Source organism: Triticum urartu, unplaced genomic scaffold (assembly GCF_003073215.2).
Source record: "Triticum urartu cultivar G1812 unplaced genomic scaffold, Tu2.1 TuUngrouped_contig_582, whole genome shotgun sequence".
Lineage (NCBI taxonomy): Eukaryota > Viridiplantae > Streptophyta > Magnoliopsida > Poales > Poaceae > Triticum > Triticum urartu.
In genome coordinates, this window is record NW_024116526.1 from 57,401 (window position 1) to 81,861 (window position 24,461).

At 43.7% G+C, this 24,461-nt stretch overlaps 1 protein-coding gene across 3 annotated transcripts; it reads right to left on the minus strand.

Moving 5' to 3' along the window:
- Nucleotides 1-555: 555 nt before the first annotated feature.
- LOC125529756 (ADP-ribosylation factor 1) lies at nt 556-11,973 on the minus strand. 3 transcript variants are annotated; one of them, XM_048694174.1, is made up of 7 exons: nt 11,835-11,973; nt 11,331-11,503; nt 2,334-2,404; nt 2,101-2,220; nt 1,602-1,720; nt 880-961; nt 556-779 (listed from the first exon to the last, which is right to left on the minus strand). In XM_048694174.1, exons 2-7 carry the CDS (start codon nt 11,476-11,478, stop codon nt 774-776), a joined length of 546 nt encoding a protein of 181 aa, XP_048550131.1. In that variant the 5' UTR covers nt 11,479-11,503; nt 11,835-11,973; the 3' UTR covers nt 556-773. The 3 variants fall into 3 exon arrangements, with proteins under 3 accessions (XP_048550131.1, XP_048550130.1, XP_048550132.1); XM_048694173.1 differs by having other exon boundaries at nt 11,600-11,891; XM_048694175.1 differs by having other exon boundaries at nt 11,662-11,845.
- Between the last annotated feature and the right edge of the window lie 12,488 nt (nt 11,974-24,461).

Genomic DNA, 24,461 nt, shown 5'->3' on the forward strand with positions numbered 1-24,461 from the left:
CGCCACCGAATCTCAGGACTCGGGAAGAAAGGGCTTGAACCTTTTCTTCTCGCGTAGCGTTTCGTCCGTCGCAAGAGGGATTGGTTCCATGAGTAGAGGGGCAAGGATTATATCCCAGGTAGTTCCACCTGGTTTGGGAGGGATTGGGCAGGGGTGTAGCCCTGACCGGGTTTAACCGAACACACTTATAAAGCAAGCCGAGGTCTAATCCCGATCGGGCCGAAACCACAGGGTTCGGCGGGGATTGGGCCCCAATCCCGGCGGGGGAGGTGCTAACCGAACAAGGCCTTAAGAAGATTGGGAGGTTAGATTGGGCAACCACATATAAGTGCATGTCCATATAATTCAGAGCCTCAGCCACATTTTTTATTTTGCGCACCACAAATAACGACGTGTGAAAGGTCCTACCAATCATCCAGGCTACCAGTGTTAAATGACATGAAAAGGAGTGAAAGGATTCAAGTCACGGATGTCAAAAAACAAAGGGGTAGAAGTCACCCGTATTTTCCAAGAAACCAAGCCTAACGTCAATACAATAAATTGCTGCTCATCATATCAAAGAAATAATATTTTGGCCTTATTTATATAACTAAGTGGACATGATAACTAGTCAAAAACGTATGATATTTGAAATCATTGTGCAAAGTATCAACAAGTAGAAAGAGCATCCAGGAGGCATTTAACTGGGACATCATTACAAAAACACTGAGCTTGCGAATGGCACATAACAGATCCACAGCTAATAGCCAGCTCCGCAGTCAAAATTCCAAGCCTCAAGCCTACAGGCACCAAAACACATGTCAATCAAATCAGGGTGTGAACTACAATTTTGTAGCAGAACGAAGAGATTTGTAGAACTGAGTATAGAGTGATAAATACCTTGCTGGCAATGTTACTGGATAGCCAGTCCAGGCCCTCATACAGACCCTCACCGGATGTAGCACATGTGCTCTGGATGTACCTGTTGAAATGAAGAGCATGAGTGGCTTAGAGCATCTCTAGCAGATCCTGTAAAAGCGGTCAAACCTTCGTTTTTACAGTACAAGCTGAAAAAAACGTAAAATAGCATATCACGTAAAAAAAATTGCAGGCTCCCGTATATTCAAGCTCCTATCCGTCATATATGGAGGATTTCAGCCATTTTTGGAGGATCCTGTAAAGCCGGTCAACGCCGGAGCTGGGGCCTCGCGACACCATGCATGAGCAGCGAGCAGGCGGAGGAGCTTGTCGGCAGCCGGCCGAAGCATTACCGGAACACGCGGCGCACCGGAACGTCGCCGGAGCGTGCAAGAGCAGGCAGCAGGCCACATCAGGCGGCAGGCCGGATCAGCGCCGTTCTGGCCGGCCGGAGTTTGAGTTTGTGCATGCTTCCGTCCTGGGGAAGAAGCGCGAGGAGAAAAAACAAAAAAAATAAACATTTATGGTACGGGTTTACAGGATCTGTTCCACCCGATGCCTCGCGGTACCGTAAATTTGTTTTAGGGGCCTGTATACTGTTTTCTACAGATGGTGCTTTACAGGATCTGGTACGGATGTGGGTGGATTCCAAAACTTATTCCACTGCAAAAGATAAGCAAGAAAAACAAGTAGGCCTTGCTTACCAGTGACGTTGACGAAGGGAATGTAATCCAAGCTTATCAGTAATTTCAGCAGCATTCATAGCATTTGGAAGATCTTGCTTGTTGGCAAAGACAAGCAACACAGCATCGCGCAACTCATCCTGTCATCAATAATGACTATCATATAATGCAGTTGAACAAAATATCGCTTCCCAACTACACAAATTAAAAGTTACTTAGATGTATGTATGCTAGAACAGGTGCAGCAAAACCATATACTATAGTAACTCTGTACTAGCTAATAGACAACAAAAACTGCATTAACAGGCCACTTCCTAGAGATAATTTTTCCCAAAAAAGGGGTTAAACGTAATAAACAGTAAGTGGTCTCATATGAACGTCCTGTCAAAATAATTGCTTCTTCTCACATTAGTGTGTTATAAATTATGATAGTTCAAACAATGATTATGTTAATCAAGCTCACCAATTGGTTGCTATATTGAATGGATAGCATGATAAGAGTAATCCAGCACAAATGTACCTCATTCAGCATCCTGTGGAGCTCATCTCTGGCTTCAACAACACGGTCCCTATCATTGCTGTCCACAACAAAGATAAGACCCTGCGTGTTCTGGAAGTAATGCCTCCAGAGAGGTCTGATCTGTTCTTACAAGCACAAAGCATCAGCTTAAATGAAATGTAACAATTTGCAGGAAGATTAAGGTAAGGAAAACACTGAATTTACAATACACAGAACACTGCAACAGGTCATACCTTGTCCTGACCCCCAACATCCCAAACAGTGAAGCTAATGTTCTTGTACTCGACAGTTTCAACATTGAACCCTGCATTTTAAAGGAAACATTGTTACCATGTCATGGTTCAAGCTTAAGTAGAGGCTGTTCAATAAGAACCAAGTGTTCAAAGCATTTTGTCCACTTTTTGTTGATATCAGCCTGTGTAACTATATGTTCTGTCAGTTATATCATTGCAGAGGCCACAAGTAATGATGGCTTCAGGGCCCATTATAGGCAATCTTTTCCTACATCCTACTCCCTCCTTTCCGGTTTATAAGGCTTATTTCAACTTTTTTGTTTTTCCAATTTACAGGGCTCATCTCCATCTCATTTTTAGTTTCCAATGCGCATTAAATCTTTGCATGCAAGAATTAAAGAGGAATGGCCAAGCATGCATGCACTGCAATTAATCCAAATTAATGCATGAGTTTAATTGGGGTAGTTTTGTAAAGTACGAGATACATTCCTCCACTCACAAAATGCCTTGGTTGATGAGATTTGAGACTTGAGCCTTATAAACCGGAAAGGAGGGAGTATTATTCAAGCAAGCATTTAATGATTTTGCTTTCTAAATTAACTTCCATTACATAAACTGCCATAGTTATCAAGAGACAACACATACCACTGAATTCATCAACCGCATCAAGACTTGAAGAAGAGGCAACAATTCTGATGGGCATAACAATAGTTCAAGCAGGAAGAATACAGACGAAGTACTACGAGTTTGCAACTTCGTTATCAATTAAGAATTTGAGATTGAGATGTACTCCCTCCTTCCCAAAATAAGTGCCATGGCTTTAGTTCAAATTTGTTATAACTTGAACTAATGCCAGGACACTTATTTTGGGACGGAGGGAGTAACTTTTATAGCATGCGCTTGAAGTAGAGCAGCGATAGGCTGTTCCAACAATTGGCCACCTCAATCGTACAACCTTTTCAGGTAGGGATGCCTCGAAAAACAGTTGCATATTTTTAAACATCAAGTAAAATAGGCTCTACCGCTTAGAATTCAGGTTTCCACACTACTGATCCATCAGATCCTCATAGTTCAACTAATAACCTTCTATATACAATGAAAAAAAAACAAATATGTTCAGTTAAGAATGAAGTGTATATGCCCACCTAAACTGTCACAAATTTCGGCTGCATCACCCCCTCCGAATATAAAACCGTTATATAATCCCTCAAGTTCCCAATATCAAAGTATCAAACAGAACACCGCCTAGACCAAAATAAGCTGTTTTGGAAGCCGGTTTTGCTGATGTGGACAGACTGCACATGATCATTGATGCTAACAAGCTTTCCACCAAGTGCGCCATGCCAATATTAGAGCATCTCTAGCCCATTCCCCAAGAGTTATATATGGGCAGAAACTTCCATTTTGGGGAATTAACAGCCATCTTGCCCATCCCCGATTTCCTTTAGCTCCCCAAGAATTAGCTTTTCATCCCCAAAACATTTCCCTCTAGCCCATTTTTGCTATGAGAAGAGCACTTCTCATTAAAAATGGGGAGGCCACTCCACTCTTGCATTCATGGCATGGCGGCCAATAGCACGACACCAATTAATGAACCGCCTCGATCTCCCCACGCCGCCTCCCAAGTGTTGCCAACGTCCCTCGATCTGCCGGTGCCATCCCGAGCCGTCTTCCCAATCGCCGAGCCCCCGCACAGCTTGCCGATTCCTACCTCGTTCTCCTATCCCTGTCGCAGCAGCTGCCACCAAAGGACCGCGTCATTAGGCTCCAGATGTAGGGCAAGTGGGTGACGGAGATCCATACCATGGTCACGGCAACGCTGGTGTGGCCTGGCATGCGCCTACGACGCCTTCGTGCTCCAGTTATTCAAGAGCCGCGTGAAGCTTAACTTCCTCGATAACGCCATGGCCACCATCACACCTCCTGTTAGGTACACCTCTTGGGCCAAGGAGCACCACGCTACCTAGCATGTTGATGCCGCCTTGGTGGCCACACTACTCAAGGACCCACGAATCGTCGATGAGAATCATGTGTTCTTTGTGTCCATGGAAACCACATGCACGATCGAGCACGAGTGTCGCGAGATCACCTGCCTCGCCAACGAAGACGACTAGATGTGGTGGAGTCAGCCCACTGCCAGCGACCACGGGGCCAACCACTGCGACGGGGGGAGGGGATGATCCCTATCTACTCTAAGTCCGACTTCTTGGAATTCTCCGAGTAGAGCTCGGGGATGATCCCTATCTACTCTAAGTCCGACTTCTTGGAATTCTCCGAGTAGAGCTCCTCTTTATATATCTAGTATCTAGTTCTATTTAGTTTACGTTATATCTATATCTATATCTATTTACCTACTAATAAAGCAAGTGATATGCTTAGTTTCGTCCCATTTAGGTGATTTTATATTTAATCTATATATGCGAGGTGGTACTAATTTGAGGACCTATTTTTGGCTTCTTCCGCTCAGTTGGGCTGAGTCCGCCTATGTACATAGCTCGATTGGGCCTCAACCTAGGCCTGCACTCACGCTCCAGAAGGTAGACGTATTTCAACTTTTTTTTCACTCGGTCGTTTGCGTTTCATGTAAGCAAACAAATAAAAACGTTTCGTGCCTGCCCAGATTCGAACTCATGTCGACAGAAAAAAGAGCCCAACAAAGCTTGACCGGCTAGCCAACTTAACCATGCCTTGTTCGTGCCAAAGTGAAAAACGCAATATTTATTTAATCATTGCACGGGGCTTGCATAGCCTGGACCGCCGCCCATGCATGCAGCCAGGGCCTTGCATTCCTGATTCAGCTGAGTCCGAACGTGCGTACACATTCAATAAATCAGTTAAAGTCCTTGGTACAAAATATGATAAATCAGCCAAAAAGTCTCATCTTGCCTCATTACATCAAATTCTTGTAATTTATATACGCTTGGTTGAGGAGATAATAAGGAACGTACGCGAGAATCAATGGCAAATAAATCGGTGAAACAAGGAAGGAGGCGCCAGCGGTAGAGGAAGGGAAGGAGAGGAGGCGAGGCTGAGGGGCGCCGGAGGCAGCGGCCGATGGCGCATGTCGCCGGATCTGGAGGCGCGTCGCCCTGGCAAAAGGGGATGAAGAAGATGCTTGGCCTTTTGTGCAAATGGGCCGGCCTGCTGGTGGCCCTCTCTTCCTCTGTTATTCTCTTCTTTTTCCATTTGACAAAACAAACAGAAAAGCACAAAGGGCTTGCACAGAATATTTTAAGTGTGCATATTTTCGTGGACTCATTTAAATATGTTTGATCCAGAAAAAATGCAAAGAGACATGTTGATGGGTTTTGAATAAATCGGCAGGACTTGGGCTAATTATTAAAAGGTTATAATCGGTGGCCTCTCTACACCCACATACAGAAATATTCAAAGAAGGGCACCTGGGCTAATTATTAAACATATGTGTTACCATAATTAAATTGAAAACATCGGCATATCTTGTGCATTTCATTGGACGTGAGGGCGTGTTAGCTCGTAGAAACACTCGCCAAGTGCAGAAGCCTTCCTCGCACATGCCCGGAAGAGAACTAATCACCAAATGTGGTTAAGGTATTATGGGCTAGAGGCATATGAAGATTTATCACCCGTTGCAACCCACAGGCACTTTTGCTAGTGTGTGTGTGTGTACATATGCATATATATACATATATATATATACATAGGGAAAATACATCCTACCCCCACATGTCTTATATACTACCATGTGGTATTATATATACTACTTTATCAAGTATGTTCATATATTATATACAACATATTTCAAAGTGAGTTACATGAAAAAATTGTAAGTTGGCTCATAGTTTTATTATATTTGTGAAATACGTATATATTTGTACGTAAAAAGGAGCATACTCAAAATACAATGCATGCTACCTAAAAAGTAGTATATCTATATCTATATACCTACTAATAAAGCAAGGTGCGTTTCTCCAATTTTTTCATCCGTTCACCATCGAAAAGTTTTTTCTATTCGAGGTGGTACTAATTTTTTGTTCGTTCTCTATTAGAAAAGGAAAAACGCCCGAATTTCATACATGGGCCGCCAATAGTGTGGCCCAGCAAAGCCAGCCCGTTTATTTTCGTGCCCACGTAAGTAGCAAAACTCTATTTATTGTAATGAGCGTCAAATAGCAGCAAATTCGCACATGGCCACCAAGCTGGGCTGACCCGTTCTCTTTTTCTTTGTTATATTGCAGTGAGCATCAAATAGCAGCAAACTCTATTAATTTTGTGCCCATGCAACTGGAAAACTCCTATTAATCGCACTGAGCGTCAAATATTTACAAATTCGCACAGGGCCCCCTAGCTGGGCTGAACTGTTTTTTCTGGTTCCGTGTTATGTTTCTATTTTTCTTTTTCCATTTCTTTCTTTTCTTTCTTTCCCGTTTCTTTTGTCTTATTTCCTTTCAAGTTTATTTTTCTTTCTCCCTTTTTCATAAATTCAAAAAAAAATCGGAACAGTTCATATTATTAGAAAAACTTGATTTTTTAAAAAGATCCAAAGTTTCAAAATATTTTTTTTGAAAAATGTTCAAAATATTAAAATTTTGTTCTCATTCCAAAAGTGGTACAGATGTTTTTTAAATGTTCCATTTTTCTTTGTCTTTCCAAAGTTTTTCGGGTTTTCCAAAAAAAAGCATTTAAAAAATGTTCCAAATATGAACAATATTCTCTTTTTGGTGAAATATTCACAAATTCAGGATAATGTCCGAGGTTAAAGAAAAACATTTTAAAAAATTGTTCTGAGTGTTCAAAATGTTTTTCCTTTTTCAAAAGCAATCACAAATTCGAAAAATGTTCTTGTTATTTTAAAAGGTTCATGTTTTTAAATTAAATTGTGAATTTCGAACGATTCAAATTTTGTTGTATATATTTAAAAACTTTTTTCCGTTTCTATATCTTTTTCTTTCCTGTTTCTTTTCTCTTTCTTTCTTTCAAGCTTATTTTTCTTTCTCCCTTTTTTTGTAAATTTAAAATTTTCAAAAAAGTTCATAATACCAAAAAAATTCGAATTTTGAAATATATTCCGATTTGAAAATTCTGAAATATATTTCATTTTGAAAAAAATTCGGAACATTAAATCTTTGCTCTCATTCTAAAATAGTCACAAATCCGCATAGGGCGCCCAAGCTTGCGTGAACCGTTTTCTTCCTTTTGGTCTGTGTTATGTTTGTATTTTTCTTTTTTTTCCCGTTTCTTTTGTCTTTTTCCTTTCAAATTTGTTTTTCTTTCTCCTTTTCTCATAAATTCAAAATTTTCAAAAAAGTTAAGATTATTAGGAAAATTGGAATTTTTTTAAAAATGTCGAAAATTTGAAAATATATTATGTTTTGAAAAATGTTTGAAATACAAAAAATGTTCTCATTCCAAAATTGGTATATATTTTTATACACGTTCCATTTTTTTCTTGTGTTTTCCAAAGTTATTTGAGATTTTCCAAAAAAATCATTTTAAAAATGTTTGAAATATGAAAAATATTCTTGTTTTGGTGCAATGTTCGCAAATTCAGAATAATGACCGAGTTTAAAGAAATACATTTAAAAAAATCTGAATGTTCAAAATGGGTTTCCTTTTTAAAAACCAATCACAAATTCAAAAAGTTTTCAAGTTATTTTAAAAGGTTCATGTTTTCACATAGAAGGGACATTGGTGTCTGGTGATGTGCTAAATATGCTAATGAAACATGATTTATGCGCTACAATTAGTAATTCATCCTGTTACGCAATCATAAGAGAGAATGGTCGAAACTACCGTGCCCCAAAGGTCGCCGCGTAGCTACCAAATGAGGTAGACACAACCCCGACACAGAGGCGGACCCGGAGAAAAAAAGGCACAAGTTAGATGGTTGCCGGCACACCGACTAATCCCACCACTATCAAGATCTCACAGGACAAACATGACCCGCGAGAAGTCCACAACACCTCTCTCTATCACATCGCTATGCTGATCGTTTTTCTTTGACATGTTATGGTGATCTTTTTGGTGGACACATCAATTATCTCTCCCATTGCTTCCGGCAAAGAAATATCTCTCCCGTTGCAACGCATGGGCATATGTGCTAGTATACTACCTAAATATTCTTATATACTACATACTACGCGTACATACTCTCTGATTTGATAAATACTACTTAGAACTCAAGTGGTGGTAATTACCACCGGTGGTAGATAAAATTATATATATATATATAGGTGCGCTAAAGTGAGCCCGAGCGCATTGTGCTTATTCTACGCTCCGACCCATGGAGCGCACCTTGTCTGCTAATCAGTTACGTCATTCTTTAATTAGCGCAGCCACATGCATGCATATGGTAAATAACTTAATTCATTTACTATGTTTGGCCGGCGTTTTACTAGCATGCGAGTCGAGGATGCCAGACGGAGTACATTGCAGGTTGGCTGTAATTCATTTAATCCTGTTACTATATTTAGCATGGTTTTTTACTAGCATGGGAAACAAGAATAAAGGACGGGACCAATGCATGCGGATGATAACTGTTTTAATTCGGTTACCATTCCTACCATGCTTTTTACTACCATGTGAAACAAGAGTCCATAAGATGTAGGATGCAGACATGCAGTAACCCAATTTGTTCTATTACCAAGTTTTTCATGAACGATTACTAAGTTACTATAATTCTCATGGTTGATTACTATATGCCATTCCAAGCAGGCATATAGAAAGAAAAAATGGCGATGGGACCATGCACCTGTTAAATATGTTACTACTTTTTTCATGGTTGATTATTGTGTATCATTATGAGCATGGATGTAAAAAAGACAAATGGTGGCAGTGCGTGAACTAGTGGGTGCAGATAGTAACTGAATTTATTGGGTTACTATATTTCTTATGGTTGTTTACGATGTGTTGTTACAGCCATGCATATAAAAAAAGAAATGGTGGCGGGACCGATGCATGCAGATGGTAACCGAATTAATTCTATTACTATATGTTCCACAGATTTTACTAGCAGGTGGAAGAATAATGCCGATTAAGCCGAACGGTGCGTGCGACACAGGCGGAGCGCAGAATAAGCGTTTTACGCTCCCACTTAGTTTAGCGCCACCGTTAGTTAGTTAGTTAGTTAGTTAGTTGGTTAGTTTGATGTCAACGTAGTGGTGTAGTAGGTAATGACTGTTTAACTATGCTATGCATGATGTTGATGTGGTACTGTTGTTTAACTATGCAATGAAGTAGTTCAAATTTGTGTTTGAAAAATTCGCATGCATTTGCGGGGTCAAGTCTTGAGGGTGGGGCTAGACAGACAAAAGTTCAATTCCCTAAAAAATGAGGAATTAAAGGATGGGGAATTAAAAAATAGGGGATTGTCTAGAGATGCTCTTGTCGATCTTGGTGTCACACCACCATCGTGCTGCACCATGACCTTGCTGACCATAGCATAGCATCCACCACGGTCGAGGCGCACCCGCCGCGCCATCAGCACTAACAAAGCTCCGCTCAAGCTCTTTACGTACATTGAGGCGAACGGCGACGTGGGGCCATCGCAGTGGTACACAAAGCCCTTGGCGAACTGCAACATTTGGTGGACATGGCACTGGCTCAGGTATGGCAGGAGCAGAATGTGCCCTGCTGCCGACAATGACTCCTTATGCATCCTTGCATTGAGAAACAACGCAACCGACTTCTTATGCATACTTGCGACGAGAAACAACATTGGGTGGACGTGGCACTGGCTCGGGTATGGCAAGAGCATCATGGCCCCCAATGTCAGTGTTGGCTTCTTATGCGTCCTCACGATGAGAAGCCATGGCTACTTAGCTAAGCTAGTTATGTGTCACAATACTAGCGGCCAACGTTGCTAACCAAACATATGAAGAGGAGGCAAGAGGCCCTTCGGCATCGCTCACTGCCAAGACAAACCACTACATCTTGACACTGCCAAGACATTTCCCTTCATCACACAGCCGCCAGCCACCGCGCTCGGCAAAACCCAGTACCCCAACTCCCATATCAGCTGACACCCTATCAAGCTGAATAATGTCAACGAAGCACGCAAGTGAGAGGAGCCACCAGCACACACACTCAAATCATTGTACCAGTCTAGGTAAGTCAAATCACGCTGGCACCAAAACAACGCGGGAGAAGGGGTTTGAGTCGACGAAGGGCAAGCCGGTGCTACGAGTAGCGGTGTCGTGGTCCGCAGGAGGTGAGCCCTTTGTAGTGGTGTCGTTGTCTGCAAGAGATCTTAGCGCAGCATAGCTTGCTCCGATGCAAGCAGGTAGGTGCACAATTGCAAACAAGGACAACAAGAAGTGGGTGCACACCAACAGAATGATGAAGAGCAAACGGGTCACACTGGTGCTGACGTACGCGTTCTTCGAGTGGATCATCTCATAACGCTCCTCCCCTGCATAGCATCTTCTCCTCCTCATAGCACAGACTGCTCCTACTCAACAACCGAGATCCTCTTCCCAACAGCATGGTGTGGGTGCCAGCTTTAGCGTCTAGACTACACCGCAGAGATGTTGCGCCTGACATGTGCGGGGACTGTGAGGCAGCTTTTCCAGGAAGGCACTGCTATAATGGATGAGGCAGAGCAAGCTCCATATGGTTCCCAGGATGATGTGCCAATATAAGTTAAACAATAAATCCTAGTCCGCATGCTATGCGGGTCAAACCATAAAACTTCCACACACAAAAAAGCATCTTCAAAACGAACTTGGAGGTCTGCGATCAGGTGTGTTGCCCGGTTTTGGAAACTTGAGGTGATTATATAACCAATTTTAGAGTTAAGGTGGTGATGCAATCAAAGCGTGAAAGTTTAGGGGGTACATCAACTCTTTTCTTTGGTTGGTTGATTAATTACATGGCATGCCCTAACATTTTTTTCGTTTTTTCCCAGCTATTGGTTAGCCAAAATATTGGCTAGAGATACCTTGACCTTATTGGCCAAAATTTTGCACCAAAAATAGTTCTGAAAGATTAGCATGTAAACAAGACAGAAGCACATCTTACCTATGGTTGGGATAGTGGTAACGATCTCGCCGAGCTTCAGCTTGTAGAGGATGGTGGTCTTTCCGGCAGCATCAAGACCGACCATGAGGATCCGCATCTCCTTCTTGGCGAAAAGCCGGCTGAAGAGCTTCCCGAACGCGAGCCCCATCTCGCCCTACCCCTCTTCCGAACGCCTGCAATTCGCGACCATTACTCGCTCAGATCTCCATTACGGGATCCAACCCAAAAAAACAAACGGCTCAATACACATCCTCATGCACAAATCTAACCCCACGAATCGGATATATCACACGAAAGTCGTATGGATAGTAGAATCACAAACTACACGCGCCCAAATAAATTCGAGATCCGCGACGTGACGGAACGGTCGCAGATCTAGCGCCGCCGAGGACCACGCAATTCGAACGTCAGATTCAATCTTTGGATCGGTGGTATCGGCAGAAAACCGATGATCGATTCCTCTGCGACGACGGGAGCAGACAGAGAGATCATGAGGGGGTTCACCTGCGAAGAAATTTCGAATGGTGGGGAGACAGAGGAATGGAATGGGGTGGGTTAGTGGGACGAGACTTGCCTGCTCCCGTCTAGGTGTCTTGATTTGATTAAAACAAAATAAGACCCGGCCCCATTCTTTTAAAATCAGAAGGGAGATAATTAGAACAGAAAGAAAAAAAAATAGCCGTAGGATGAAGTGGGAGCACAGATGGGAACACAAGAAGAGAGCAGGCAAGTCGGATCCGGATTAGTGAGGCTCCTTCATCCCCACGACATTATTTTTCCAAATTGAAAGGTCACGTCTAACTTTATTTACTCATAAGTCACACAAATATATGTGCGTTGCGCGAACCAATCTGTGGTTGGATGATTAGGGGACTGTGGTATCCTCGGTTCATCAGGGTTTAAATTCTGGTGCTCGCATTTATTTTTGGATTTATTTCAGGATTTCCGGCGATGCGCATTCAGTGGGAGAAGACGTTCCCGTCGATGATGAGATGCCTTCGGTAACTTCGTAAATTTTAAAAAAATATGTCGGCTCAGTCTTTCGAAGATGCTCATAAGGGTAGGGTATGCGTGTGTGCGTTCATATGAATGAGTGTATGCGCATGTATATGAGTGTTTGTGTCTGTACTGATGTTCAAAAAATATATGTGCGTTGCCACGGACGATAAAAACAATACGATATTATTAGAATATTAGGTAAATTCATGATTAATTTCAGTAAATAATTCATAACTAGAACAAAAACTAACATGCAAGAAGCATATTAGATGAACAGAAAAATATGCACAGCGGCATCATGCATGTAACAACAATTATAAATAGAGAATGAACAGATTAGGAAGGACGTAATGTTCGTTGAGAGCGATGTTGTTGATGATGATCTGCTATTAACGGGCTTAAAGACGATGAGTAGCGTCGTTGACGGAGTACTCGAAATGAGGTACTCTAATCCTCAGTAAATGTTAATTAGTATGTGGTGCTATTAAGTCGCTCGTGTCGCCCCACCCCGCGGGCGATCCGGGCGAAACCTAGCCGCCGCACCAGCCTCCTCCAGATCCGCCCACCTCCCCTCGCCGCCGCCGGCAAGCGCCGTCGGGCAAAGCTCGCGCGACGTCGGCGGCGGGGGGCCTTCCTTTTCTTCCCTCTCGCGAGGCTATGGCGGTGCGGGGCCGCTTGGCCAAGGAGAGGCGCGGGGGCGTGGCGCACGCGAGGAGCAGGCGTGGTCGGCGCGGCGCGCGCGGCGTCGGGACGCTAGGCAGGCGCAGCGAGCAGGCTGCGATGCGCACGGCGGGCGTGGAGTGCAGGCGGTGGCGTGCGCGGCGGGCGGGCGCCGCCCGCTCGGGTGCCGTGGGGGTGCGGGGGCGTTGCGGTCGGCTTTGGCCAGATCTGGCCTCTAGCAACCTATGGCTGGAGGGCTGGCTCGAGGAGGCACCAGGCGTCGTTGGAGAGTGGCTGCATTTCGCGCCTAGTCCGGCGATGTGTGGTGGCTGCAGCAGTGGTGTCGGGAATGGCTGGTGGTTGTCTCTCCTTCAAGCGCGTCCACGCCTGGCTCCTGGAGCTGTGGCGCCATTCAGTTTGTCTTGTGCTACAGAAGGTTCGGGCAGGCCAGATCTAGCATGGATAGTCCTGTTCTTGCGCGCGGCGGTGCGAGCCACACAGTCTGGCCTGGATCCTGCCAAGTCCTGCGCGCGGTGGTGCGGATCGGCTATGTTTGGTTTCTCCCTTGACCTTTCCTGGGCGCTGCGGTGCGAAGGATCGCCTAGGTCTACGCACGGAGGTAGAGGATGGCCAGATCTGGCTTGGATCGCCGAGGGCCTGCGAGCGGCGGTGCGGGTCGGTCGGGTTGGCGTGTGCTCGCCGAGTTCCTGCGAGCGGCTTGACCAATTCGTCTCTAGTAGTGTTTGCTTTGGGCTCATGTTGCACTGTGGCGCTGGTGGCCTCGGATCCTTGGATTGTTGGTGGAAGACTCGGCTCCGGATGAAAATCATGCATCGACTCTGTCTTTGCCGACGGTAATGGCGTGTACGGATGTCGTCTTCCTCCTTGGAGGTATCGTTGTGGAGCCGTTCCCTTCCTTCCCAATAGCGTGAGATCTCCGGGTGAAAACCTAAGATCAGGTAGTGCCAGATCGGGTGACGATGGAGTCCTCAGCTTCGTTTTCCTCTTTGGAGGTGTCACCTTGGTGATCCCGCCGAGGGGTTCTGATGGTGTTCGCGTTTGATGGTAGAGCTTGGGTTTGTGGTGTTGCCGACGGGTCCTTTTCTTTCTTTTCTTTTTGCGCTGCCTTTGCGGTGCTTTCCTCCTCTAAGGAATCTTGTTACACCTTCTTCTGATCAATGAATTTGGCAGTTCTTCTGTCAACATTAAAAAAAATCCTCAGTAAATGGGTCTCGTTGGAAATACCTTATCAGCCTAAAACTTGAAAAAGATTTATTTACCACTAACTGCAGTTTGACACACCGAGATACACACAGATACATGGCTACCATGACCACATAGGCCACAAGAAATCACCAAGGAGGCAGATCCGCAGATGACGCCAGCCAGCGGTGATGAAATCAGGGGTTGGAGTCCTAAGCATCCAGGACACGCGTCACAAGGGCGGGCGGCCCTTGCGGAGCACTCCATTGACAGGGCATTTAATATCTTGTCAGACTATCTGACCAAACCTGGTGCAAGCCAATGACGAGAGGCCATCTTCACGATGATTGAGGGGATGGGCGATGTGACCAGACCCTGCCACGACCCCGAGACCGAAGAAGAGTGGTGTTGTGACACCTCCGTTTATAATCATGCACTAATCATACATGTATCAAGCACGATCACGAACGGTGACTCACGTTAATATCACAACACAACTCTACGACACAAAGGATAAACATAAAACTTTATATTACAAGCCAGGGTCTCGATGGCCCAAAAACATAAGTGATAACCCACAAGTATAGGTGATTGCAACAGTTTTCGAGGGTAGAGTATTCAACCCAAATTTATTGATTCGACACAAGGGGAACCAAAGAATATTCTCAAGTATTAACAGTTGAGTTGTCAATTCAACCGCACCTGAAAAACTTAATATCTGCAGCAAAGTATTTAGTAGCAAAGTAATATGGAAGTAACGGTAACGGTGGCAAAAGTAACAGTAGTAGTTTTGTAGTGATTGTAACAGTGGCAACGGAAAAGTAACTAAGCAGATCAATACGTGAAAAGCTCGTAGGCATTGGATTAGTGATGAATAATTATGTCGGATGTGATTCCTCATGCAACAGTTATAACATAAGGTGACACAGAACTAGTTCCAGATCATCAATATAATGTAGGCATGTATTCCGAATATAGTCATACGTGCTTATGGAAAAGAACTTGCATGACATCTTTTGTCCTACCCTCCCGTGGCAGTGGGGTCCTATTGGAAACTAAGAGATATTAAGGCCTCCTTTTAATAGAGTACCGGACCAAAGCATTAACACTTAGTGAATACATGAACTCCTCAAACTACGGTCATCACCGAGAGTGATCCTGATTATTGTCACTTCGGGGTTGCCGGATCATAACACATAGTAGGTGACTATTAACTTTGCAAGATATGATCAAGAACTCACATATATTCATGAAAACATAATAGGTTCAGATCTGAAATCATGGCACTCGGGCCCTAGTGATAAGCGTTAAGCATAGCAAAGTCATAACAACATCAATCTCAGAACATAATGGATACTAGAGATCAAACCCTAACAAAACTAACTCGATTACATGATAAATCTCATCCAACTCATCATCGTCCAGCAAGCCTATGATGGAATTACTCACGCACAGCGGTGAGCATCATGAAATTGGTGATGGAGAAAGGTTGATGATGACGATGGCGACGGATTCCCCTCTCCGGAGCCCCGAACGGACTCCAGATCAGTTCCCCCGAGAGAGATTAGGGCTTGGCGGCGACTCTGTATCGTAAAACGCGATGAATCCTTCTCTCTGATTTTTTTCTCCCCGAACATGAATATATAGAGTTGGAGTTGAGGTCGGTGGAGCCTCAGGGGGCCCACGAGACAGGGGGCGCGCCCCCACCCTCGTGGACAGGGTGTGGGCCCCCTGGTGTTGATTCTTTCGCCAGTATTTTTTATAAATTTCAAAAATATTCTCCATTAAGTTTCAGGTCATTCCGAGAACTTTTATTTCTGCACAAAAATAATACCATGGCAATTCTGCTGAAAACATTGTCAGTCCGGGTTAGTTCCATTCAAATCATGCAAGTTAGAGTCCAAAACAAGGTCAAAAGTGTTTGGAAAAGTAGATACGATGGAGACGTATCAACTCCCCCAAGTTTAAACCTTTGCTTGTCCTCAAGCAATTCAGTTGACAAACTGAAAGTGATAAAGAAAAAAATTTACAAACTCTGTTTGATCTTGTTGTTGTAAATATGTAAAGCCAGCATTCAAGTTTTCAGCAAAGATTATGAACTAGCCATATTCACAATAACATTTAGGCCTCATGTTTACTCATATCAATGGCATAATCAAATAGCGAGCAATAATAATAAATCTCGGATGACAACACTTTCTCAAAACAATCATAATATGATATCACAAGATGGTATCTCGCTAGCCCTTTCTGAGACCGCAAAACATAAATGCAGAGCACCTCTGAAGATCAATGACTGACTAGACATTGTAATTCATGGTAAAAGAGATCCAATCACAGTCATACTCAATGTGAATTAATAGTAATGCATGCAAATGACAGCAGTGCTCTCCAACTGGTGGTTTTTAATAAGATGATGATGACTCAATATAAAAGTAAATAGATAGGCCCTTCGCGAGGGAAGCAGGGATTTGTAGAGGTGCCAGAGCTCGATTTTTTAAATAGAGATAAATAATATTTTGAGTGGAATACTTTCATTGTCAACATAACAATTGAGAGATCTCGATATCTTCCATGCTACATACATTATAGGCGGTTCCCAAACAGAATGGTAAAGTTTATACTCCCCCACCACCAACAAACATCAATCCATGGCTTGTCCAAAACAACGGGTGCCTCCAACTAACAACAATCCTGGGGGAGTTTTGTTTGCAATTATCTAATTTAAGCATGGGACTGGGCATCCCGGTTACCAGCCATTTTCTCGTGAATGAGGAACGGAGTCCACTCCTCGTGAGAATAACCCACCTAGCATGGAAGATATAGACAACCCTAGTTGATACATGAGCTATTCGAGCATACAAAACAGAATTTCATTTGAAGGTTTAGAGTTTGGCACATACAAATTTACTTAAAACGGCAGGTAGATACCGCATATAGGAAGGTATGGTGGACTCATATGGAATAACTTTTAGGGTTTATGGAAGTGGATGCACAAGCAATATTCCCGCTTAGTACAAGTGAAGGCTAGAAAGAGACTGGGAAGCGACCAACTAGAGAGCGACAGCAGTCATGAACATGCATTAAAATTAATTAACACTGAGTGCAAGCATGAGTAGGATGTAATTTACCATGACTCGTCGAGGCTATGTTGATTTTGTTTCAACTACATGCGTGAACATGTGCCAAGTCAAGCCACTCGAATCATTCAAAGGAGGATACCACCCTATCATACCACATCACAACCATTTTAATAGCATGTTGGCACACAAGGTAAACCATTATAAACTCCTAGCTAATTAAGCATTGTATGAGCAACTATAATCTCTAATTGTCATTGCAAACATGTTTCATTCATAATAGGCTGAATCAGGAATGATGAACTAATCATATTTACAAAAACAAAGATAGATCGAGTTCATACCAGCTTCTCTCATCTCAATCAGTCCATCATATATCGTCATTATTGCCTTTCACTTGCACGACCGAACGGTGTGGATAATAATAATAGTGCACGTGCATTGGACTAAGCTAGAATCTGCAAGAATTTAATACAAGGGAGAAGACAAGGTAATATGGGCTCTTGGTTAGATCAACAATAATTCATATGAGAGCCACTCAACATTTTCATCATGGTCTTCTCCTCTCCACCCCCAAGGAAAAGAAAAAAAATAAAACTATTTACACGGGAAAGCTCCCAACAAGCAAAATAAGAACGAGAAATCTTTTTGGGTTTTCTTTTTAATTACTACTACTACAAGCATGTGAAGTAAACTAGCTAAAAGCTACAACTAATTTTTTTTTTGTTTTTTCTTAAGGTTTTTCAAACACACAAGAAGAAGGCTTACAAAGAAAATAAACTAGCATGGATAGTACAATGAAAAAGTATGAGCACCGACAACTAGAATGAGCGTGTGAACATGAATGTAATGTCGGTAAGAAATACGTACTCCCCCGTGAAGGAAATATGCCCTAGAGGCAATAATAAAGTTGTTATTTATATTTCCTTATATCATGATAAATGTTTATTATTCATGCTAGAATTGTATTAACCGGAAACTTAGTACATGTGTGAATACATAGACAAACAGAATGTCACTAGTATGCCTCTACTTGACTAGCTCGTTGAATCAATGATGGTTATGTTTCATAACCATAGACATGAGTTGTCATTTGATTAACGGTATCACATCATTAGAGAATGATGTGATTGACTTGACCCATCCGTTAGCTTAGCACGATGATCGTTTAGTTTGTTGCTATTGCTTTCTCCATAACTTATACATGTTCCTATGACTATGAGATCATGCAACTCCCGAATACCGGAGGAACACTTAGTGTGCTATCAAATGTCACAACGTAACTGGGTGACTATAAAGATGCTTTACAGGTGTCTCCGATGGTGTTTGTTGAGTTGGCATAGATCGACATTAGGATTTGTCACTTCGAGCATCGGAGAGGTATCTCTGGCCCTCTCGGTAATGCACATCACTATAAGCCTTGCAAGCAATGTGACTAATGAGTTAGTTACGGGATGATGCATTACAGAACAAGTAAATAGACTTGCCGGTAACGAGATTGAACTAGGTATTGAGATACCGACGATCGAATCTCACGCAAGTAACATACCGATGACAAAGGGAACAACGTATATCGTTATGTGGTTTGACCGATAAAGATCTTCGTATAATATGTGGGAGCCAATATGAACATCCAGGTTCCGCTATTGTTTTTTGACCGGAGACGTGTCTCGGTCATGTCTACATAGTTCTCGAACCCGTAGGGTCCGCACGCTTAACGTTTGCCGATGATTGGTATTATGAGTTTATGTGTTTTGATGTACCGAAGATAGTTCGGAGTCCCGGATGTGATCACGGACATGACGAGGAGTCTCGAAATGGTCGAGACATAAAGATTGATATTATTGGATGACTATATTCGGACATCGGATGAGTTCCGGGGGTCACCGGATAATTATCGGAGTGCCGGGGGTTATCGGAACCCCCGGGGGATCTAATGGGCCAACATGGGCCTTAGTGGAGAGTGAGGGCCGGCCAAGGCAGGGCCACGTGCCCCTCCCCCTCTAGTCCGAATAGGACTAGGGAAGGGGGCGGCGCCCCCCTTTCCTTCTCTTCTCTCGCTCTCCTTCCTTTCCCCTTCCTGATCGTCCTACTCCTACTAGGAGGACTCCTCCCCTCCTTGGAGCGCCACCAAGGGCCGGCCGGCCTCCCCCTTGCTCTTTTATATACGTGGGCAGGGGCACCCTAGGACACACAAGTTGATCATTGATCCTGTTGTAGGGTGGAACCCTAAGTGGAGATCTTTCACGAATTGGAGGGGGAATCCCCAAGAACAAGATGAACACAAGAGGGAAAACAAGAGGAAACACTCAATTGACTAGATCCAATCACACATATGCTAGATCCAAGAACATACAATAGGTCACAATGATTCAAGAACAAAAAAGGAATGATACAAGATACTAGTTCATCCCAATCCTATGAGGAGAGAGGTCTTGATGATCCTATGATGGGGATCCTTCCCACATGTGGGGGTCTTGATATCCACAAGTGGATCTTCTCCCTTAGGAGGACATGATCTCCTAGAGGAGTGGGTACAAGGAGCAAAGCTCACATAATCATCTCATATACTTTGCTATCCCTAACAAATGGTCTAGGTACGGAATATATAGGTGGTTGGAGGTGAGGGACGAGGTGGATGAAGAGGAGGCCCAAACAACAATCACAGTCGTCCATCCTGTAGGGCCCGTGCGCACGGGGTAAGTTGGGCCCGTGCGCACGGGGGTCCCGTGGGCACGGTACAAGCCCGTGCGCACGGGGTGCTCCAGCGCCAGCTCCCTGTGTAGTCCGTGCGCACGGGGTCTTCGAGGCCCGTGGGCACGGTGTCGCTTGGGAGGTGTAGAGTTGATCTTGTTGCACTCCTTCTTCCTCCTTGTGGCCTTAGGATCCTTCTCCTTTGCCTCCGGGATGCTCCCCAACTGCTTGGTGGCAGTCGTCCTCGTACCTAGTGATGCACAATGATGCATGGTGAGGTAGCAACCAAGTCCTATGGATATTCATGTAAATCTTGGAGAGGAGTGGGTTCACCTTAGGTTCGTTAGGTCCACTTGGGGCTTGAGGTGCAATGAAGGTGAACATGGTGATGTCCATAGGATGCTTCGCATCATCCCCTCCCCCCTTGGGAAAGATCCGGCCTCGGATCGTAAACCATATCACCATGGGAAAGAGATGATGTCGTCGTGTATAAGTTGACGATCACCAAGAATTCGTCCTCTTGTAGCTTGAAATGGGCACTCTCCAATGTCGCACCCTCTTGAAATTCCTTCAAAAGGAGCAAAGATAACAAGCACTTGGAAAAACAAATGTGGTTGGCATTAGAGCAAAACCAAGCATTCGAGAGGTGATTCACCCAACAAGTGTTGTCATCAGGCATAGCATATGGTGTAACAAAGGATTGTGACATGTCATGAAAGCACATAAATTGAGCGAAGTCAAGGACATCATGGAAACAAGCATGTAAATGTGAGTTAGTGATGCAAATATGTGTGTCAAGAGAATAAGCACTCAAACTCATAGAAAGCATGCATAAGGCGCTCAACAAATGGTCTATGGTATGCATATGAAACATTCACAACACCAAATATAATGAGATGTCTAAACACATGGGGCAAGTGCAAGACAATCCAAGCATAATGTGCACGGGGTGTAGTGAATATAGGGTGGCACTCAAAAAAATAGAAAGAGCAATTGTTTATCATGTGCGAGGCAATCATAGTGATCAAATAGTGCAAGCTAGTAGTGCGAAGATGCAACATACTAGAAGGAATCATGGCTAGCATGTCATATGTACAAATAGTGGGCATGGATAATTCACATGACATAGCACAAGCATGAAAGCAAGATATGAGCAAAACATCATCAATGTATTGGCGAGAGGGCATATGTAAATAGCAATGGGGCATAATGACTCTCCCAACACAACAAGCATCAAAAGCATTGGGCATAGAGAAATCATGGCAATAGCTACTAGGATCTCCACCAAGCATGCAAATACACAAAGAAGTAGTATAAAGATGAATCATGGGTAGATGCAAGCAAGGGTCACAATTGCATGGCAAAGGCATGGAAGGAGGCATAGCATGCAAAGTGAACACGAGAAAATGGGCATAACATAACAAGTGATATATAACCCAAAGCCGTGTGAGAGCCAAGTAGAAGAGATGCGCGTAGTCGTTGTGCGAAGGGAACGGTGGTAAGGATAGTCCACGTGATCCCAAGTCATCGTTGCTCTCAAGAGCTCGTTTCGTCAACTCTTGGGATTGAGAGGTTGACGAATATACGTGAGTACCTACACAAAACAAAGGCAAAGGAAAAATTGTGTGTGCGTGGTAGATGTACACATCATCCATCATGATGTGCACGTGCTTGTGTTGGTTAGCACAAAATATCCAATGCTCAAATAAATGAGTTGCATGATATAGAAACATGTCATCCATCATGAGAGGTTTGTTGTTATGTATAGCATAATGGAGACTCAAAGGATGTAATGCATCACTCGCAATATCTAGAGCATTGTGAGGAATGGTATGCATGTGGTGCACACAAGGGATGTAATCATGCGATACACAATAATTTTCATGGCATGGCATATGAGATGAATTGCACAAGTCATGTAAGGGAAGCATGACAATATCATCACATGAAAAACAAAAGCCAATGACCATCATCTCGTCATCTATGCCATATGTGCAAATAGGATTTATTTTAATGGGGCATGCAATGTTACTATGTTGAGATTGAAATGATGCAATATGGGATATCTCACTCATAGCATATGACAAGTTCAATGGATTGTCAAACATGATGTGACCAAAATAATTTTCACATGGTATCCTATGGAGCATAGCATCACAAGTAGGCAATTCAACATGCTCATCATCATATTCATCATACATGGGTGGCATATCGAAACAAGACATAGTATGTGATGAATCCATAGGGTGATCATCATCATGCAAGCAATCATTTGCAATATAGTCCACTAGTGGGACAAGAGAAGCACCATCACCTATGTTACCTATGGAGATCCACTCATGTGGTGTAGGTGAGGTGTCGAAGATCGAGTCGTGGTCATCTTCATCGTGATGGAACCATGTGGGGGTGCATCGTATTCCACCATGGCCATCATCTTGTCCATAGGAAGGACGAAGTCATCGAGGATCGACGCATCATCATAAATGGGACCTAGCACCAAATGAGAAGACACAATAGAGGTAGAGGTCAAGTCGTTAGAGTTGAAAGTGGCCTCACATGACCTATCAACTATCTCACTCTCTCTATGTGGTGGTTCACTCACTCCCTCAAGGTAGGTGCACTCAAACTCACGTATGGTGGAGTCACTCATCTCACTCAAGTGGTGGGGGTTGTGGCTCTCCTCACATGGGAGTTATGGCAACTCGTCATATATGGGGCTAGTGGTGAAGTCACTCTTACTCTCAATATGGTGGCACAAGTCACTCAAGTCATCATATGTCGCCGTGGTCGAAGGGAAAATCCCATGCTCAACCATCTCTCTTGAGGGGCTTCCGAAGATGGAAGTGTCGCCCTCGCTCGTAGGTTATCGCCTTGGACTTGATGATGTCGAAGTAGGCGTACTTGTCGGAGGTAGGCGAAGATGCCATACGTCGAAAGGCGAAGATGCCTTGATAACCCTTGGTGAAGATGCCGAAGTGGTGGTAGTAGTCGTAGCTCCGTCTTGGTGGTGCTCGTCTCGCGGTCTTCTCTTGTACGCACGAAGGTTTTCTTGATGGTGCCACGTGGTACTTGCATCTTGTGGCCGTAACGAAGACTTGCGACTTGAGCGTCTCCGCCGTGAAGATGACGAAGAGGAAGATGACTTGTAGTTGGCCCACACATGTCGGATGTCATCCAATTGTGCGTCCAACTTGGTGTCGATGTATTCCCTTGTCCGTGCTTCGCGTAGGTGAATGTCGATGGTGAGTCGCTCAATGCCTCGCATTGCTCGTTGTAGTCCAAAGATGGGCGTTTTGGTGATGTAGTTGTTCGCGCCGTCGTTGTCGTGGAAGACCGGAGTGCCTATCCATCACAAGACTTGAGCAAATGTGAGTGGAAGAAAGGAAAGAACTAGACCAATGTACCTTATCAAATGTTGAAGATGGATCAATGATCACTCAATAATGTAACAAGGAAATAACACAATTGGTACCGGATCTTATCAATTCTCACACCTACACAAGTAAGGCTTATGGTGGAGCTAGGTGAGGATAGTGGCACAAAAAATTGATGCAAATTGTTAGCAAGAGTCAATAATGCTGGAAAAGATTCACAAATTCGCAAGTGAAACAAGTAGACCAATAGCAATATGTGGCACATGAAAACACACACACGGATAGATAAATGGGTCGTCCAACCAAGGAATGAGCACGAAATGTGGAATCCACGGAAAACGCTCGTGTTGCACAACTCAAGAGAGACGCTAGCACGATTGCTCAATAGGCGGATACGACACTTGTGCACAACCTATAAGATGAAAAATGTATGAGCCTTCTATCCCAAGTATGCTATGTGTATGATGCTCCGGTGTTCTGCATACGATGATCCAAGATGATCAATATGGTAGTATGGTATGCAATGTGGCGATGCTATGGCTCTTGCTTACAAGCTTCTTTGCTCTCTTTTTGCTTAAAAGCTTATTCTCTTTTTTATGGCCACTATGAGAAATGCACAAACCAAAATAGCGATTTTGTATATGCGGGAACAATCTTGTGACACAAGAGATGATATGATGCCAAGATGATACCAATATGATATGGTATGTATGCAATGGAAGGTACGAATCACTAATGTACACAAGTAACGTTGCCAGCAATACTCAAATGGCTAGTCTTGATAGGCAAGTGACGCAAAATGGGCTAAGGGGTTAACAAAGTAATGGCAAGAATGTACAATGATGGGATACCACAATACCAAGATGATATAAAGGTTACCGTTCTTGCTTACGGTTAGGGTGTCAAAATGGTGAAGATGTCAATGTCGATGACGACCTCGTGGCGATGATGAGTGGCAGTGTTCTTGATGTAGATACCAAGATGATGTAGACCCGTCCCTAAGTAGCAGAAACACCTTAGGAAACGGTAAAAACCGCAAACTCAAAATCTCATAGGAAAAGGTCAGATGGTGGAAGCGGAGATGGCAATGCGGAAGTGGTGGTGGTGGTTGATGAAGAAGC

Excerpts from the sequence above, each read along its gene's own strand:
- LOC125529756 (XM_048694174.1), bottom strand. The coding sequence starts at position 11,478 with ATGGGGCTCGCGTTCGGGAAGCTCTTCAGCCGGCTTTTCGCCAAGAAG. Across the intron at positions 2,405-11,330 it reads TACCACTATCCCAACCATAG|GGTTCAATGTTGAAACTGTC; the intron begins GTAAGATGTGCT and ends TTTAAAATGCAG. Across the intron at positions 2,221-2,333 it reads ATGTTGGGGGTCAGGACAAG|ATCAGACCTCTCTGGAGGCA; the intron begins GTATGACCTGTT and ends TTGTAAGAACAG.